Source organism: Convolutriloba macropyga, chromosome 7 (genome assembly GCF_964194025.1).
Source record: "Convolutriloba macropyga chromosome 7, txConMacr16.3, whole genome shotgun sequence".
Taxonomy (NCBI): domain Eukaryota; kingdom Metazoa; phylum Xenacoelomorpha; order Acoela; family Convolutidae; genus Convolutriloba; species Convolutriloba macropyga.
Window position 1 is genome coordinate 51479408 of NC_134474.1, and position 16936 is coordinate 51496343.

At 33.4% G+C, this 16936-nt stretch overlaps 1 protein-coding gene across 1 annotated transcript in view; it reads left to right on the forward strand.

Annotated features, from left to right (window-relative positions):
* Nucleotides 1-913: 913 nt before the first annotated feature.
* The window catches only part of LOC142343140 (uncharacterized), a 186340-nt gene continuing 170317 nt past the window's right edge, over nucleotides 914-16936 (forward strand). Inside the window, exon 1 of the mRNA XM_075394832.1 lies at nucleotides 914-1419. Within this exon, the coding sequence (XP_075250947.1) occupies nucleotides 998-1419 (422 nt within the window). The 5' untranslated portion in view covers nucleotides 914-997. The remainder of the gene's footprint in view (nucleotides 1420-16936) is intronic.

Genomic DNA, 16936 nt, shown 5'->3' on the forward strand with positions numbered 1-16936 from the left:
TTATTTAGACATGAACATACGGTATTGAAAAAGAATTCAAAGGTGCTCCCTGTCTTTACTTTAGTTTTTAATAGCCGCGTCAGCAATTCCAGGCGGCTATTATTGCGCTCCTAATTTTTTTTACCGTCGAACAGATTTTTGTTTTGTCTTACCTGACTTTCATGACTTTGATGACTTCTCATGACTTTGAGCTTTCAAAACGGGATAAGCAGGTAAAGCTCAGCGGGCATCACGTTTCATTAGAGGCCCTTAGCCGCGTTTGGTAGTCCTCCAAGTACTTAGAGTGGTGAAGTTACTGGGAATTTACCTCACTTAAAAAATGACTTGTGAAATCACTTAATGAACTTTAATTTATATGACAATTTACTAGTTAAAGATCAATAGTGTGCATCTAAGCATTGCCAAACGTATTTTCCCTATTTCTTGAGTATTAGAGTCTTAAGTTTATGGTTTCGAATATTATTTTTGAAAAAGTTCCCTTAGGGTTTTTTTCCTTATAGAGCGTATGTCTCTCATAAAAATGACAGACCGGATCTAACCCAAAAAGTCTAGTGGTCTATTAAAGGCCTCAAGCGTCTATTGCGGCTATTTTCCGGCAATCTGCCGGCTATGTTTTAAATGTCTGCAATTTTGTATCCCACAAAGTTGAGTTATAATTCGTTGATTCGGGGCCACCATTGTTGAGCCACTTGCTTATAAGATTAATTTGTGAACAGTGAATTCACAGACTTGGTTTCTGCCGTGAAATTTTCTGAAAACTTTTGAAAGAAAGCTAGAAATCAAATCATGCGAAATCAGGACGTCAAATTAAGATTAAAGAAATTGAAGCCTGAACATCAAAAACGTATCATGCACGTGTTTCTTCTGAAGTGATCATTCACTAAAATATCCTGTATTTTTGAAAATCAAATGCGAATTTGATAGTTCTTTTCAGGTGAAATGAGCAGACATGTAGATATAATTGTTAATATGTGAAATACAATTGATCACGTTCCACATGGAATCCCTTATAGCAAGCATATTAGCTCTCCCAGAACACTGCTTATTGGGGCATTGTGGAACAACGACTGATGCAAATGTCAATTCCGCTACCCCTAACGTATCACCTCATATCCAACCCTGTGAACAAGCATCGAAAGAACAAGCTTTATTTGCCGCTTTCTTGCCCAAGTTGAAAAACAGCGTCAGTACGGAAGTGAATCAAGATACAGGCTCAACCACGCTTAGTACAACAGACCTGGTTAAATTGTTCAATTTGGTTGTCGAAAAGAGATTGCAAGTTGTGGGTTTCATGCAGGGATTGAGACATACACATGTACATTTAGTGTTATCTTTCGTGCGACTAGCACTGAAGAATGGAGCAGTCGTCGAGAAATGCAGACTTCTCTTGGACGAGGAGTTTGTGGCCTACATTACTAGGTACCCACTTTGGATGTTATTTGGATTGATCTCAAACAGGTTGAAGCAATTGGATTTGCCCTGCCTTACCCGGTCTTTTTTGCCTTTTTTGTCCTAACCGATTTGGTTTCTTTTCGCAAAATTGTCTCGCAGGAATTCGGGATTATAATTTGGCGATTAACTGTGCTCGAACGAAGTTGAATCTATTATTGTAAACGTGTTAGTCTTTTTTTTTCGACTCGAAGACGAGTATTGGTGGAGCGGCTTTTTTCGCGTTTTTTCTTTGAGTCGTTTCCAGTGTTCTACCTGCTATGTTTTTCATGCAAAATTTTCGATTGGTCGTTTTGTTTTAGAGCAGTCTTTTCGATTTCACTTCTGTGGTGACTTTTTCACGCTTGACTTCTTGATTTTTGCTGGACCTAAATTGCTCTTATTCAGAATATAAGTTTGTAGGGTAAGCTATCACAAGGCACTGATAGCTGAGTGGTTTAATGCTTCAGTATAGCACACCCATTAAAAATTATTTAGGTTACAGCCTGCGTCTGAACTAAATATCCCCAACGGTCATGTCAGTGCAATTTGTCTGGTGTTAGTCGGTTTATATTAAGGGATTGAACTGTCTGCGGAGGTGTGGTCAAGCAAGCCGATGAATTGGAATACATTATGCACTATAATACTATGCGCAGTGTTGATTGTAACGGTTAATTTATTATTTCTGATAGATTACATAACTATTACATGGCGCTAGAACATTCGTTGTGATTGTTGGTGCCGTGAATATTAACCGAAAGGAAAATTAGCCGAATGGAATATTAGCCGAAAAGGAGATATTAACCAATCAGATTTGAGAACGCGCAAATGTTATTTTGAGAATAACAAGTTCGGTCATGATAATTTGTTCGGTTGTGATAGATTCATATCAAGTCCCATAGGCCGCTGAGGCATGGCCGTGGCCCGCGAGACGGTGGCCGCCGTATTGGCCGACAGGGCGTTTAGCCGACAACCAAAAAATGAGAAATTTAGCCGACAATTTAAGTAAAATGAGCAATAAAACTTATTCTGAAGCTGTGATTGGCCAATTTAAAACACTATTTCGTAAGCGGACAATTATACCGCAGCTTTTTTTCAGCAACTAGTCTATCCGTGGTCGTACCGTATTTTTCCGCATCTGGCCATGCCTCGCGGGCCATGGCCAAGCCTCAGCGGCCCGTGGGACTTGATATGAATCTATCACAACCGAACTACTGAATTATGGACCAATTATGGACTTTTATGCCCAATCCTATATATTAAACGCGTGAGCTCTAAAGTGGGACCAAATTTTTGCATGTTTAAGGGGCCCCTCGAAGTGCATGTTTAAGAGCAGCATGTTTAAGCGAACATATCGAGAGAGGTCAATGACCTAAAAGGCTCAAAGTAGATGGGTGAGACTCGAACCCGGGACAAAAGACTGTTAGTCAGGTGCAGTTACCACGAGGCTAAGTGGGCTTAAAAGTATGCAAGAGGGAGGATTTACTGTCCTGGGTACTACGTGTTTCTTGAATGCTCTCGAACTAAGTTTGAAGTTCTTATTGTAAACGTGTGTTTTTCTGCAAAGTTTTAGCTTTACAGATTCTGCGCTATTCTAGAACACTCTTAGATTTCAACTGAGTTTTTCACGCTTTACTTTTTGACTTTTGTGTGATCTCAAATGCTCTCAATCTGAAATATGTTATTGATACGGTATAAGCAATTGTGAGAAACGGTGGTTTGTAGTCGTTATAGTGCAGTTGGTAAGATGGAGGACTGCTATTCTGAGGGGTGAGGGTTCGAATCCGTGACAGGTACCCTCACTTTTTTCTCACTTCCTTTTCTCACTTTTTTCTCACTTTCTTTTCTCACTTCCTTTTCTCACTTTCTTTTCTCACTTTCTTTTCTTGCTTTTTTTCTCACTTTGTCTTCTCACTTTTCCTTCCTTTCTCTTTTCACTTTCTTTTCTCAATTTCTTTTGTCACTTTCTTTTCTCACTTAGTCTTCTCACTTTTCCTTCCTTTCTCTTTTCACCTTCTTTTCCCAATTTCTTTTCTCACTTTCTTTTCTCACTTTCGTTTCTCACTTTCTTTTCTCACCTTGTCTTCTCACTTTTTCCTTCCTCTCTTTTTTCACATTTTTGTCACTTTCTTTTCTCACATTCGTTTCTCACTTTCTTTTCTCTATTTCTTTTTTCGCTTTCTTTTCTCACTCTCTTTTCTCGCTTTCTTTTCTCACTTTTTTCTCACTTTCTTTTCTCACTTTCTTTTCTCACTTTCTTTTTTCACCTTTTCTTCTCGCTTTCTTTTCTCATTTGCTCTCTCACTTTGTCTTCTCACTTTCCCTTTCTTTCTTTTTTTCACTTTCTTTTCTCACTATCTTGTCTCACTATATTTTCTCACTTTCTTTTCCCACTTTCCTTTCTCACTTTGTTTTCTCACTTTCTTTTCTTGCTTTCTTTTCTCACTTTCCTTTTTCACTGTCTTTTCTCCTTTTCTTATATCACTTTCTTTTCTCACTTTGTCTTCTCACTTTTACTTCCTTTCTCTTTTCACGTTCTTTTCTCAATTTCTTTTCTCACTTTCTTTTCTCACTTTCGTTTCTCACTTTCTTTTGTCACTTTCTTTTCCCACTCTTTTCTCAATTTTTTTTCTCGCTTTCTTTTCTCACTTTCTTTTCAGTTTCTCTTCTCACTTTCTTTTCTCACTTTCTTTTCTCACTTTCTTTTCTCACCTTGTCTTCTCACTTTTCCTTCCTCTCTTTTTTCACTTTTTTGTCACTTTCTTCTCTCACATTCGTTTCTCACTTTCTTTTCTCACTTTCTTTTTTCGTTTTTTTTCTCACTTTCTTTTCTCGCTTTCTTTTCTCACTTTTTTTCCCACTTTCTTTTCTCGCTTTCTTTTCTCGCTTTCTTTTATCACTTTCTTTTCTCACTTTCTTTACTCACTTTGTCTTCTCACTTTCCCTTTCTTTCTTTTTTTCACTTTCTTTTCTCACTATCTTTTCTCACTATCTTTTCTCATTTTTTTCCCACTTTCCTTTCTCACTTTCTTTTCTCACTTTCTTTTCTCACTTTCTTTTCTCACTTTCTTTTCCAATTTTCTTTTTTCTTTTCTCACTTTCTTTTCTCACTTTCTTTTCTTGCTTTCTTTTCTCACTTTCTTTTTTCACTGTCTTTTCTCCTTTTCTTATATCACTTTCTTTTCTCACTTTGTCTTCTCACTTTTACTTCCTTTCTCTTTTCACGTTCTTTTCTCAATTTCTTTTCTCACTTTCTTTTCTCACTTTCGTTTCTCACTTTCTTTTGTCACTTTCTTTTCCCACTCTTTTCTCAATTTTTTTCTCGCTTTCTTTTCTCACTTTCTTTTCAGTTTCTCTTCTCACTTTCTTTTCTCACTTTCTTTTCTCACTTTCTTTTCTCACTTTCTTTTCTCACTTTCTTTTCTCACCTTGACTTCTCACTTTTCCTTCCTCTCTTTTTTCACTTTTTGTCACTTTCTTTTCTCACATTCGTTTCTCACTTTCTTTTCTCACTTTCTTTCGTTTTTTTTCTCACTTTCTTTTCTCGCTTTCTTTTCTCACTTTTTTTCCCACTTTCTTTTCTCGCTTTCTTTTCTCGCTTTCTTTTCTCACTTTCTTTTCTCACTTTCTTTTCTCAAATTCTTTTCTCACTTCCTTTTCTCACTTTTCTTTTTCGTTTCTCACTTTCTTTTCTCACTTTCTTTTCTCGTTTTCATTTCTCTTTTTGTTCTCTTACTTTGTTTTCTCACTTTGTTTTCTCACTGTGTTTTCTCGCTTTGTTTTCTCACTCTGTCTTCTCATTTTTTTCCTTTCTTTTCTCACTTTCTTTTCTCTTTCATTTCTTCACTTTTTTCCTCATTCTCTTTTCTTCACTTTCTTTTCGTCGTTTTCTTCTCACTTTCTTTTCTCACCTTGTCTTCTCACTTTTCCTTCCTCTCTTTCACATTTTTGTCACTTTCTTTTCTCACATTCGTTTCTCACTTTCTTTTCTCACTTTCTTTTCTCACTTTTTTTTTCGTTTTCTTTTCTCACTTTCTTTTCTCGCTTTCTTTTCTCACTTTTTTTTCTCACTTTCTTTTCTCACTTTCTTTTCTCACTTTCTCTTCTCGCTTTCTTTTTCACTTTCTTTTCTCACTTTCTTTTTTCACTTTGTCCTCTCACTTTCCCTTTTTCTTTTTTTCACTTTCTTTTCTCACTATCTTTTCTCATTTTTTCCCACCTTCCTTTCTCATTTTTTTTTCTCACTTTCTTTTCTCACGTTCTTTTCCAATTTTCTTTCCACTTTCTTTTCTCACTTTCTTTTCTCACCTTGTCTTCTCACTTTTCCTTCCTCTCTCACTTTTTAGTCACTTTCTTTTCTCACATTCGTTTCTCATTTTCTTTTCTCATTTTTCTCATTCTTTTTTCGCTTTCATTTCTCACTTTCTTTTCTCACTTTCTTTTCTCGCTTTCTTTTCTGACTTCTTTTCTCACTTTCTTTTCTAGCTTTCTGTTCTCACTTTCTTTTCTCACTTTGTCTTCTCACTTTCTTTTTTCGCTTTCATTTCTCACTTTCTTTTCTCACTTTCTTTTCTCGCTTTCTTTTCTCACTTTCTTTTCTCACTTTCTTTTCTAGCTTTCTGTTCTCACTTTATTTTCTTACTTTCATTTCTCATTTCCTTTTAACTTTCTTTTCTCACTTTCTTTTCTCACCTTGTCTTCTCACTTTTTCTTCCTCTCTTTTTTCTCTTTTTTGTCACTTTCTTTTCTCACATTCGTTTCTCACTTTCTTTTCTCACTTTCTTTTCACTTTCTTTTCTCACTTTCTTTTTTCGCTTTCTTTTCTCACTTTTTCTCGCTTTCTTTTCTCACTTTCTTCTCTCACTTTCGTTTTTCACTTTCTTTTCTCACTTTCTTTTCTAGCTTTCTGTTCTCACTTTATTTTCTTACTTCTTCTCACTTTTCTCTTCTCTCTTCTCTTCTTCTCACTATTTTCTCACGTCTTCTCACTTTCTCTTCCTTTCTTTTTTGACTTTCGTTTCTCACTATTTTTCTCACTTTCTTTTCTCACTTTCCTCCCTCACTTTCTTTTCTCACTTTCTTTTCTCAAATTCTTTTCTCACTTCCTTTTCTCACTTTTTTTCGTTTTCGTTTCTCACTTTCTTTTCTCGCTTTCTTACTTTCTTTTCTCATTTTCATTTCTCACTTTGTTCTCTTACTTTGTTTTCTCACTTTGTTTTCTCACTTTGTTTTCTCACTGTGTTTTCTCGCTTTGTTTTCTCACTCTGTCTTCTCAGTTTTTTCCTTTCTTTCCTCACTTTTCGCACTTTCTTTTCTCTTTCATTTCTTCACTTTTTTCCCTCATTCTCTTTTCTTCACTTTCTTTTCGTAGTTTTTTTCTCACATTCGTTTCTCACTTTCTTTTCTCACTTTCTTTTCTCACTTTCTTTTCTCACTTTCTTTTCTCACTTTCTTTTTTTGCTTTCTTTTATCACTTTCTTTTCTCGCTTTCTTTTCTCACTTTTTTTATCACTTTCTTTTCTCGCTTTCTGTTCTTACTTCCTTTTCTCACTTTCTTTTCTCATTTTCTTTTCTCACTTTATCTTCTCACTTTCACTTCCTAGCTTTTTTCACTTTCTTTTCTCACTATCTTTTCTCACTTTCTTTTCCCACTTTCCTTTCTCACTTTCTTTTCTCACTTTCTTTTCTCACTATCTTTTCTCACTTTCTTTTCCCACTTTCCTTTCTCACTTTCTTTTCTCACTTTCTCTTCTCGCTTTCTTTTCTCACTATCTTTTCTCACTTTCTTTTCCCACTTTCCTTTCTCACTTTCTTTTCTCACTCTCTTTTCACACTTTCTTTTTTCGCTTTCTTTTATCACTTTCTTTTCTCGCTTTCTTTTCTCACTTTTTTTTATCACTTTCTTTTCTCGCTTTCTGTTCTTACTTCCTTTTCTAGCTTTCTGTTCTCACTTTCTTTTCTCACTTTCTCTTCTCGCTTTCTTTTCTCACTTTCTTTTCTCACTTTATCTTCTCACTTTCACTTCCTAGCTTTTTTCACTTTCTTTTCTCACTATCTTTTCTCACTTTCTTTTCCCACTTTCCTTTCTCACTTTCTTTTCTCACTTTCTTTTCTCACTATCTTTTCTCACTTTCTTTTCCCACTTTCCTTTCTCACTTTCTTTTCTCACTCTCTTTTCACACTTTCTTTTTTCGCTTTCTTTTATCACTTTCTTTTCTCGCTTTCTTTTCTCACTTTTTTTTATCACTTTCTTTTCTCGCTTTCTGTTCTTACTTCCTTTTCTAGCTTTCTGTTCTCACTTTCTTTTCTCACTTTGTCTTCTCACTTTCCCTTCCTTTCTTTTTTTCACTTTCGTTTCTCACTATTTTTCTCATTTTCTTTTCTCATTTTTCTCATTCTTTTTTCGCTTTCATTTTTCACTTTCTTTTCTCACTTTCTTTTCTCGCTTTCTTTTCTCACTTTCTTTTCTAGCTTTCTGTTCTCACTTTCTTTTCTCAATTTGTCTTCTCACTTTCCCTTCCTTTCTTTTTTTCACTTTCGTTTCTCTCTTTTTTTCTCACTTTCTTTTCTCACTTTCTTTTCTCACTTTCCTTTCTCACTTTCTTTTCTCAAATTCTTTTCTCACTTCCTTTTCTCACTTTTCGTTTTCGTTTCTCACTTTCTTTTCTTGCTTTCTTACTTTCTTTTCTCATTTTCATTTCTCACTTTGTTCTCTTACTTTGTTTTCTCACTTTGTTTTCTCACTTTGTTTTCTCACTTTGTTTTCTCACTGTTTTCTCGCTTTGTTTTCTCACTCTGTCTTCTCAGTTTTTTCCTTTCTTTCCTCACTTTTCGCACTTTCTTTTCTCTTTCATTTCTTCACTTTTTTCCCTCATTCTCTTTTCTTCACTTTCTTTTCGTAGTTTTTTTCTCACATTCGTTTCTCACTTTTTTTCTCACTTTCTTTTCTCACTTTCTTTTCTCACTTTCTTTTCTCACTTTCTTTTTTTGCTTTCTTTTATCACTTTCTTTTCTCGCTTTCTTTTCTCACTTTTTTATCACTTCCTTTTCTCGCTTTCTGTTCTTACTTCCTTTTCTCACTTTCTTTTCTCACTTTCTTTTCTCATTTTCTTTTCTCACTTTCTCTTCTCGCTTTCTTTTCTCACTTTCTTTTCTCACTTTGTCTTCTCACTTTCACTTCCTAGCTTTTTTTTCACTTTCTTTTCTCACTATCTTTTCTCACTTTCTTTTCCCACTTTCCTTTCTCACTTTCTTTTCTCACTTTCTTTTCTCACTTTCTTTTCCAATTTTTTTTTCACTTTCCTCACTTTCTTTTCTCACTTTCTTTTCTCACCTTGTCTTCTCACTTTTCCTTCCTCTCTTTCACTTTTTAGTCACTTTCTTTTCTCACATTCGTTTCTCAATTTCTTTTCTCATTTTTTTCCCACTTTCCTTTCTCACTTTCTTTTCTCACTTTCTTTTCTCACGTTCTTTTCTCACTTTCTTTTCTCACTTTGTTTTCCATTTTTATTTTCACTTTCTTTTCTCACATTCGTTTCTCATTTTCTTTTCTCAATTTTTCTCATTCTTTTTTCGCTTTCATTTTTCACTTTCTTTTCTCACTTTCTTTTCTCGCTTTCTTTTCTCACTTTCTTTTCTCACTTTCTTTTCTAGCTTTCTGTTCTCACTTTATTTTCTTACTTTGTCTTCTCACTTTCTCTTCCTTTCTTTTTTGACTTCCGTTTCTCACTATTTTTCTCACTTTCTTTTCTCACTTTCTTTTCTCACTTTCCTCCCTCACTTTCTTTTCTCACTTTCTTTTCTCAAATTCTTTTCTCACTTCCTTTTCTCACTTTTTTTTGTTTTTGTTTCTCACTTTCTTTTCTCGCTTTCTTTTCTCACTTTCTTTTCTCATTTTCATTTCTCACTTTGTTCTCTTACTTTGTTTTCTCACTTTGTTTTCTCACTGTATTTTCTCGCTTTGTTTTCTCACTCTGTCTTCTCAGTTTTTTCCTTTCTTTTCTCACATTTTTCACTTTCTTTTCTCTTTCATTTCTTCACTTTTTTCCTCATTCTCTTCACTTTCTTTTCGTCGTTTTCTTCTCACTTTTTTTTCTCATTTTGTTTTCTCACTTTCTTTTCTCATTTTGTTTTCTCACTTTCTTTTCTCACTTTCTTTTCTCACATTCGTTTCTCATTTTCTTTTCTCATTTTTCTCATTTTTTTTCGCTTTCATTTCTCACTTTCTTTTCTCACTTTCTTTTCTCGCTTTCTTTTCTCACTTTCTTTTCTCACTTTCTTTTCTAGCTTTCTGTTCTCACTTTATTTTCTTACTTTGTCTTTTCACTTTCTCTTCCTTTCTTTTTTTGACTTCCGTTTCTCACTATTTTTCTCACTTTCTTTTCTCACTTTCTTTTCTCACTTTCCTCCCTCACTTTCTTTTCTCACTTTCTTTTCTCAAATTCTTTTCTCACTTCCTTTTCTCACTTTTTTTTTGTTTTTGTTTCTCACTTTCTTTTCTCGCTTTCTTTTCTCACTTTCTTTTCTCATTTTCATTTCTCACTTTGTTCTCTTACTTTGTTTTCTCACTTTGTTTTCTCACTGTGTTTTCTCGCTTTGTTTTCTCACTCTGTCTTCTCAGTTTTTTCCTTTCTTTTCTCACATTTTTCACTTTCTTTTCTCTTTCTTTTCTTCACTTTTTTCCTCATTCTCTTCACTTTCTTTTCGTCGTTTTCTTCTCACTTTTCTCATTTTGTTTTCTCACTTTCTTTTCTCATTTTATTTTCTCACTTTCTTTTCTCACTTTCTTTTCTCTCTTTGTTTTCTCAGTTTGTTTTCACACTTTTCCTTCCTTTCTTTTTTCACTTTCTTTTCTCAATTCTTTTCTCACTTTCTTTTCTCACATTCGTTTCTCACTTTCTTTTCTCACTTTCTTTTCTCACTTTCTTTTTTCGCTTTCTTTTATCACTTTCTTTTCTCGCTTTCTTTTCTCACTTTTTTTCTCACTTTTTTTTCTCACTTTCTTTTCTCGCTTTCTGTTCTTACTTCCTTTTCTCACTTTCTTTTCTCACTTTCTTTTCTCACATTCGTTTCTCAATTTCTTTTCTCATTTTTTTCCCACTTTCCTTTCTCACTTTCTTTTCTCACTTTCTTTTCTCACGTTCTTTTCTCACTTTCTTTTCTCACTTTGTTTTCCATTTTTATTTTCACTTTCTTTTCTCACATTCGTTTCTCATTTTCTTTTCTCATTTTTCTCATTCTTTTTTCGCTTTCATTTCTCACTTTCTTTTCTCACTTTCTTTTCTCGCTTTCTTTTCTCACTTTCTTTTCTCACTTTCTTTTCTAGCTTTCTGTTCTCACTTTATTTTCTTACTTTGTCTTCTCACTTTCTCTTCCTTTCTTTTTTGACTTCCGTTTCTCACTATTTTTCTCACTTTCTTTTCTCACTTTCTTTTCTCACTTTCCTCCCTCACTTTCTTTTCTCACTTTCTTTTCTCAAATTCTTTTCTCACTTCCTTTTCTCACTTTTTTTTGTTTTTGTTTCTCACTTTCTTTTCTCGCTTTCTTTTCTCACTTTCTTTTCTCATTTTCATTTCTCACTTTGTTCTCTTACTTTGTTTTCTCACTTTGTTTTCTCACTGTATTTTCTCGCTTTGTTTTCTCACTCTGTCTTCTCAGTTTTTTCCTTTCTTTTCTCACATTTTTCACTTTCTTTTCTCTTTCATTTCTTCACTTTTTTCCTCATTCTCTTCACTTTCTTTTCGTCGTTTTCTTCTCACTTTTTTTTCTCATTTTGTTTTCTCACTTTCTTTTCTCATTTTGTTTTCTCACTTTCTTTTCTCACTTTCTTTTCTCACATTCGTTTCTCATTTTCTTTTCTCATTTTTCTCATTCTTTTTTCGCTTTCATTTCTCACTTTCTTTTCTCACTTTCTTTTCTCGCTTTCTTTTCTCACTTTCTTTTCTCACTTTCTTTTCTAGCTTTCTGTTCTCACTTTATTTTCTTACTTTGTCTTTTCACTTTCTCTTCCTTTCTTTTTTTGACTTCCGTTTCTCACTATTTTTCTCACTTTCTTTTCTCACTTTCTTTTCTCACTTTCCTCCCTCACTTTCTTTTCTCACTTTCTTTTCTCAAATTCTTTTCTCACTTCCTTTTCTCACTTTTTTTTTGTTTTTGTTTCTCACTTTCTTTTCTCGCTTTCTTTTCTCACTTTCTTTTCTCATTTTCATTTCTCACTTTGTTCTCTTACTTTGTTTTCTCACTTTGTTTTCTCACTGTGTTTTCTCGCTTTGTTTTCTCACTCTGTCTTCTCAGTTTTTTCCTTTCTTTTCTCACATTTTTCACTTTCTTTTCTCTTTCTTTTCTTCACTTTTTTCCTCATTCTCTTCACTTTCTTTTCGTCGTTTTCTTCTCACTTTTCTCATTTTGTTTTCTCACTTTCTTTTCTCATTTTGTTTTCTCACTTTCTTTTCTCACTTTCTTTTCTCTCTTTGTTTTCTCAGTTTGTTTTCACACTTTTCCTTCCTTTCTTTTTTCACTTTCTTTTCTCAATTCTTTTCTCACTTTCTTTTCTCACATTCGTTTCTCACTTTCTTTTCTCACTTTCTTTTCTCACTTTCTTTTTTCGCTTTCTTTTATCACTTTCTTTTCTCGCTCTTTTTCTCACTTTTTTTCTCACTTTTTTTTCTCACTTTCTTTTCTCGCTTTCTGTTCTTACTTCCTTTTCTCACTTTCTTTTCTCACTTTCTTTTCTCATTTTCTTTTCTCACTTTCTCTTCTCGCTTTCTTTTCTCACTTCTTTTTCTCACTTTCTTTTCTCACTTTGTCTTCTCACTTTCACTTCCTAGCTTTTTTTTCACTTTCTTTTCTCACTATCTTTTCTCACTATCTTTTCTCACTTTCTTTTCCCACTTTCCTTTCTCACTTTCCTTTCTCACGTTCTTTTCTCACTTTCTCTTCTCACTTTCTTTTCCAATTTTCTTTTCGCTTTGTTTTCTCACTTTTTTTCTCACCTTGTCTTCTCACTTTTCCTTCCTCTTTTCCACTTTTTAGTCACTTTTCTCACATTCGTTTCTCACTTTCTTTTCTCACTTTCTTTTTTCGCTTTCATTTCTCACTGGTTTTTCTCACTTTCTTTTCTCACTTTCTTTTCTCGCTTTCTGTTCTCACTTTCTTTTCTCACTTTGTCTTCTCACTTTCCCTTCCTTTTTTTCACTTTCGTTTCTCACTATCTTTTCTCACTTTCTTTTCTCACTTTCTTTTCTCACTTTCTTTTCTCACTTTCCTTCTCACTTTCTTTTCTCACTTTCTTTTCTCACTTTCTTTTCTCACTTTCTTTTCTCACTTTCTTTTCTCACTTTCTTTTCTCACTTTCTTTTCTCACTTTCTTTTCTCACTTTCTTTTCTCACTTTCTTTTCTCACTTTCTTTTTTCGCTTTCATTTCTCACTTTCTTTTCTCGCTTTCCCTTCCTTTCTTTTTTTTCGCTTTCTTTTCTCACTTTCTTTTCTCGCTTTCTTTTCTCACTTTCTTTTCTCACTTTCTTTTCTAGCTTTCTGTTCTCACTTTATTTTCTTACTTTGTCTTTTCACTTTCTCTTCCTTTCTTTTTTTGACTTCCGTTTCTCACTATTTTTCTCACTTTCTTTTCTCACTTTCTTTTCTCACTTTCCTCCCTCACTTTCTTTTCTCACTTTCTTTTCTCAAATTCTTTTCTCACTTCCTTTTCTCACTTTTTTTTTGTTTTTGTTTCTCACTTTCTTTTCTCGCTTTCTTTTCTCACTTTCTTTTCTCATTTTCATTTCTCACTTTGTTCTCTTACTTTGTTTTCTCACTTTGTTTTCTCACTGTGTTTTCTCGCTTTGTTTTCTCACTCTGTCTTCTCAGTTTTTTCCTTTCTTTTCTCACATTTTTCACTTTCTTTTCTCTTTCATTTCTTCACTTTTTTCCTCATTCTCTTCACTTTCTTTTCGTCGTTTTCTTCTCACTTTTCTCATTTTGTTTTCTCACTTTCTTTTCTCATTTTGTTTTCTCACTTTCTTTTCTCACTTTCTTTTCTCTCTTTGTTTTCTCAGTTTGTTTTCACACTTTTCCTTCCTTTCTTTTTTCACTTTCTTTTCTCAATTCTTTTCTCACTTTCTTTTCTCACATTCGTTTCTCACTTTCTTTTCTCACTTTCTTTTCTCACTTTCTTTTTTCGCTTTCTTTTATCACTTTCTTTTCTCGCTTTCTTTTCTCACTTTTTTTCTCACTTTTTTTTCTCACTTTCTTTTCTCGCTTTCTGTTCTTACTTCCTTTTCTCACTTTCTTTTCTCACTTTCTTTTCTCATTTTCTTTTCTCACTTTCTCTTCTCGCTTTCTTTTCTCACTTCTTTTTCTCACTTTCTTTTCTCACTTTGTCTTCTCACTTTCTTTTCATTTTCTTTTCTCATATTTTTCACTTTCCTTTCGTTTTCGTTTCTCAATATTTTTCTCGCTTTCTTTTCTCATTTTCTTTTCTCACTTTGTTCTCTCACTTTGTTTTCTCACTTTGTATTCTCCGTGTTTTCTCTTTGTTGTCTCACTCTGTCTCCTCAGTTTTTCCTTTCTTTTCTCACTTTCTTTTTCTTTCATTTCTTCACTTTTTTCCTCATTCTCTTTTCTTCACTTTCTTTTCGTTGTTTTCTTCTCACTTTCTGTTCTCATTTTGTTTTCTCACTTTCTTTTCGCACTTTCTTTTCTCTCTTTGTTTTCTCACTTTGTCTTCTCACTTTTCCTTCCTTTCTTTTTTCACTTTCTTTTCTCAATTTCTTTTCTCACTGTCTTTTCTCACTTTCGTTCCTCGCTTTCTTTTGTCACTTTCTTTTCTCACTTTCTTTTCTCAATTTCTTTTCTCGCTTTCATTTCTCATTTCCTTTTAACTTTCTTTTCTCACTTTCTTTTCTCACCTTGTCTTCTCACTTTTTCTTCCTCTCTTTTTTCTCTTTTTTGTCACTTTCTTTTCTCACATTCGTTTCTCACTTTCTTTTCTCACTTTCTTTTCTCACTTTCTTTTTTCGCTTTCTTTTCTCACTTTCTTTTCTCACTTTCTTTTCTCACTTTCTTCTCTCACTTTCGTTTTTCACTTTCTTTTCTCACTTTCTTTTCTCACTTTCTTTTCTCACTTTCTCTTCTCACTTTCTTTTCCCACTTTCTTTTCTCACTTTCTTTTCTCACTTTCTTTTCTCACTTTCCTTCTCACTTTCTTTTCTCACTTTCTTTTCTCACGTTCTTTTCTCACTTTCTTTTCTCACTTTCTTTTCTCACTTTCTTTTCATTTTCTTTTCTCATATTTTTCACTTTCCTTTCGTTTTCGTTTCTCAATATTTTTCTCGCTTTCTTTTCTCATTTTCTTTTCTCACTTTGTTCTCTCACTTTGTTTTCTCACTTTGTATTCTCCGTGTTTTCTCTCTTTGTTGTCTCACTCTGTCTCCTCAGTTTTTCCTTTCTTTTCTCACTTTCTTTTTCTTTCATTTCTTCACTTTTTTCCTCATTCACTTTTCTTCACTTTCTTTTCGTTGTTTTCTTCTCACTTTCTGTTCTCATTTTGTTTTCTCACTTTCTTTTTCTCTCTTTGTTTTCTCACTTTGTCTTCTCACTTTTCCTTCCTTTCTTTTTTCACTTTCTTTTCTCAATTTCTTTTCTCACTGTCTTTTCTCACTTTCGTTCCTCGCTTTCTTTTGTCACTTTCTTTTCTCACTTTCTTTTCTCAATTTCTTTTCTCGCTTTCATTTCTCATTTTCTTTTAACTTTCTTTTCTCACTTTCTTTTCTCACCTTGTCTTCTCACTTTTTCTTCCTCTCTTTTTTCTCTTTTTTGTCACTTTCTTTTCTCACATTCGTTTCTCACTTTCTTTTCTCACTTTCTTTTCTCACTTTCTTTTTTCGCTTTCTTTTCTCACTTTCTTTTCTCGCTTTCTTTTCTCACTTTCTTCTCTCACTTTCGTTTTTCACTTTCTTTTCTCACTTTCTTTTCTCACTTTCTTTTCTCACTTTCTCTTCTCACTTTCTTTTCCCACTTTCTTTTCTCACTTTGTCTTCTCACGTTCTTTTCTCACTTTCTTCTCCAATTTTCTTTTCACTTTCTTTTCTCACCTTGTCTTCTCACTTTTCCTTCCTCTCTTTCACTTTTTGTCACTTTCTTTTCTCACATTCGTTTCTCACTTTCTATTCTCACTTTCTTTACTCACTTTCTTTTCTCAATTTCTTTTTTCGCTTTCATTTCTCACTTTCTTTTCTCACTTTCTTTTCTCGCTTTCTTTTCTCACTTTCTTTTCTCACTTTCTTTTCTAGCTTTCTGTTCTCACTTTATTTTCTTACTTTGTCTTCTCACTTTCTCTTTCTTTCTTTTTTGACTTTCGTTTCTCACTATTTTTCTCACTTTCTTTTCTCACTTTCTTTTCTCACTTTCTTTTCTCACTTTCTTTTCTCACTTTCTTTTCTCACTATCTTTTCTCACTTTCTTTTCTCACTTTCTTTTCTCACTTTCTTTTCTCACTTTCTTTTCTCACTATCTTTTCTCACTTTCTTTTCTCACTTTCTTTTCTCACTTTCTTTTCTCACTTTCTTTTCTCACTTTCTTTTCTCACTTTCTTTTCTCACTTTCTTTTCTCACTTTCTTTTTTCGCTTTCATTTCTCACTTTCTTTTCTCGCTTTCCCTTCCTTTCTTTTTTTTCGCTTTTTTTTCTCACTATCTTTTCTCAATTTCTTTTCTCACTTTCTTTTCTCACTTTCTTTTCTCACTTTCTTTTCTCACTATCTTTTCTCACTTTCTTTTCTCACTTTCTTTTCTCACTTTCTTTTCTCACTTTCTTTTCTCACTTTCTTTTCTCACTTTCTTTTCTCACTTTCTTTTTTCGCTTTCATTTCTCACTTTCTTTTCTCACTTTCTTTTCTCGCTTTCTTTTCTCACTTTCTTTTCTAGCTTTCTGTTCTCACTTTATTTTCTTACTTTGTCTGCTCACTTTCTCTTCCTTTCTTTTTTTGACTTTCGTTTCTCACTATTTTTCTCACTTTCTTTTCTCACTTTCTTTTCTCACTTTCTTTTCTCACTTTCTTTTCTCACTTTCTTTTCTCACTTTCTTTTCTCACTTTCTTTTCTCACTTTCTTTTCTCACTTTCTTTTCTCACTTTCTTTTTTGGCTTTCATTTCTCACTTTCTTTTCTCACTTTCTTTTCTCGCTTTCTTTTCTCACTTTCTTTTCTCACTTTCTGTTCTCACTTTTTTCTCACTTTGTCTTCTCACTTTCCCTTCCTTTCTTTTTTTTCGCTTTCTTTTCTCACTATCTTTTCTCACTTTCTTTTGTCACTTTCTTTTCTCACTTTCTTTTCTCGCTTTCTTTTCTCACTTTCTTTTCTCACTTTCTGTTCTCACTTTTTTCTCACTTTGTCTTCTCACTTTCCCTTCCTTTCTTTTTTTTCGCTTTCTTTTCTCACTATCTTTTCTCACTTTCTTTTCTCACTTTCTTTTCTCACTTTCTTTTCTCGCTTTCTTTTCTCACTTTCTTTTCTCAC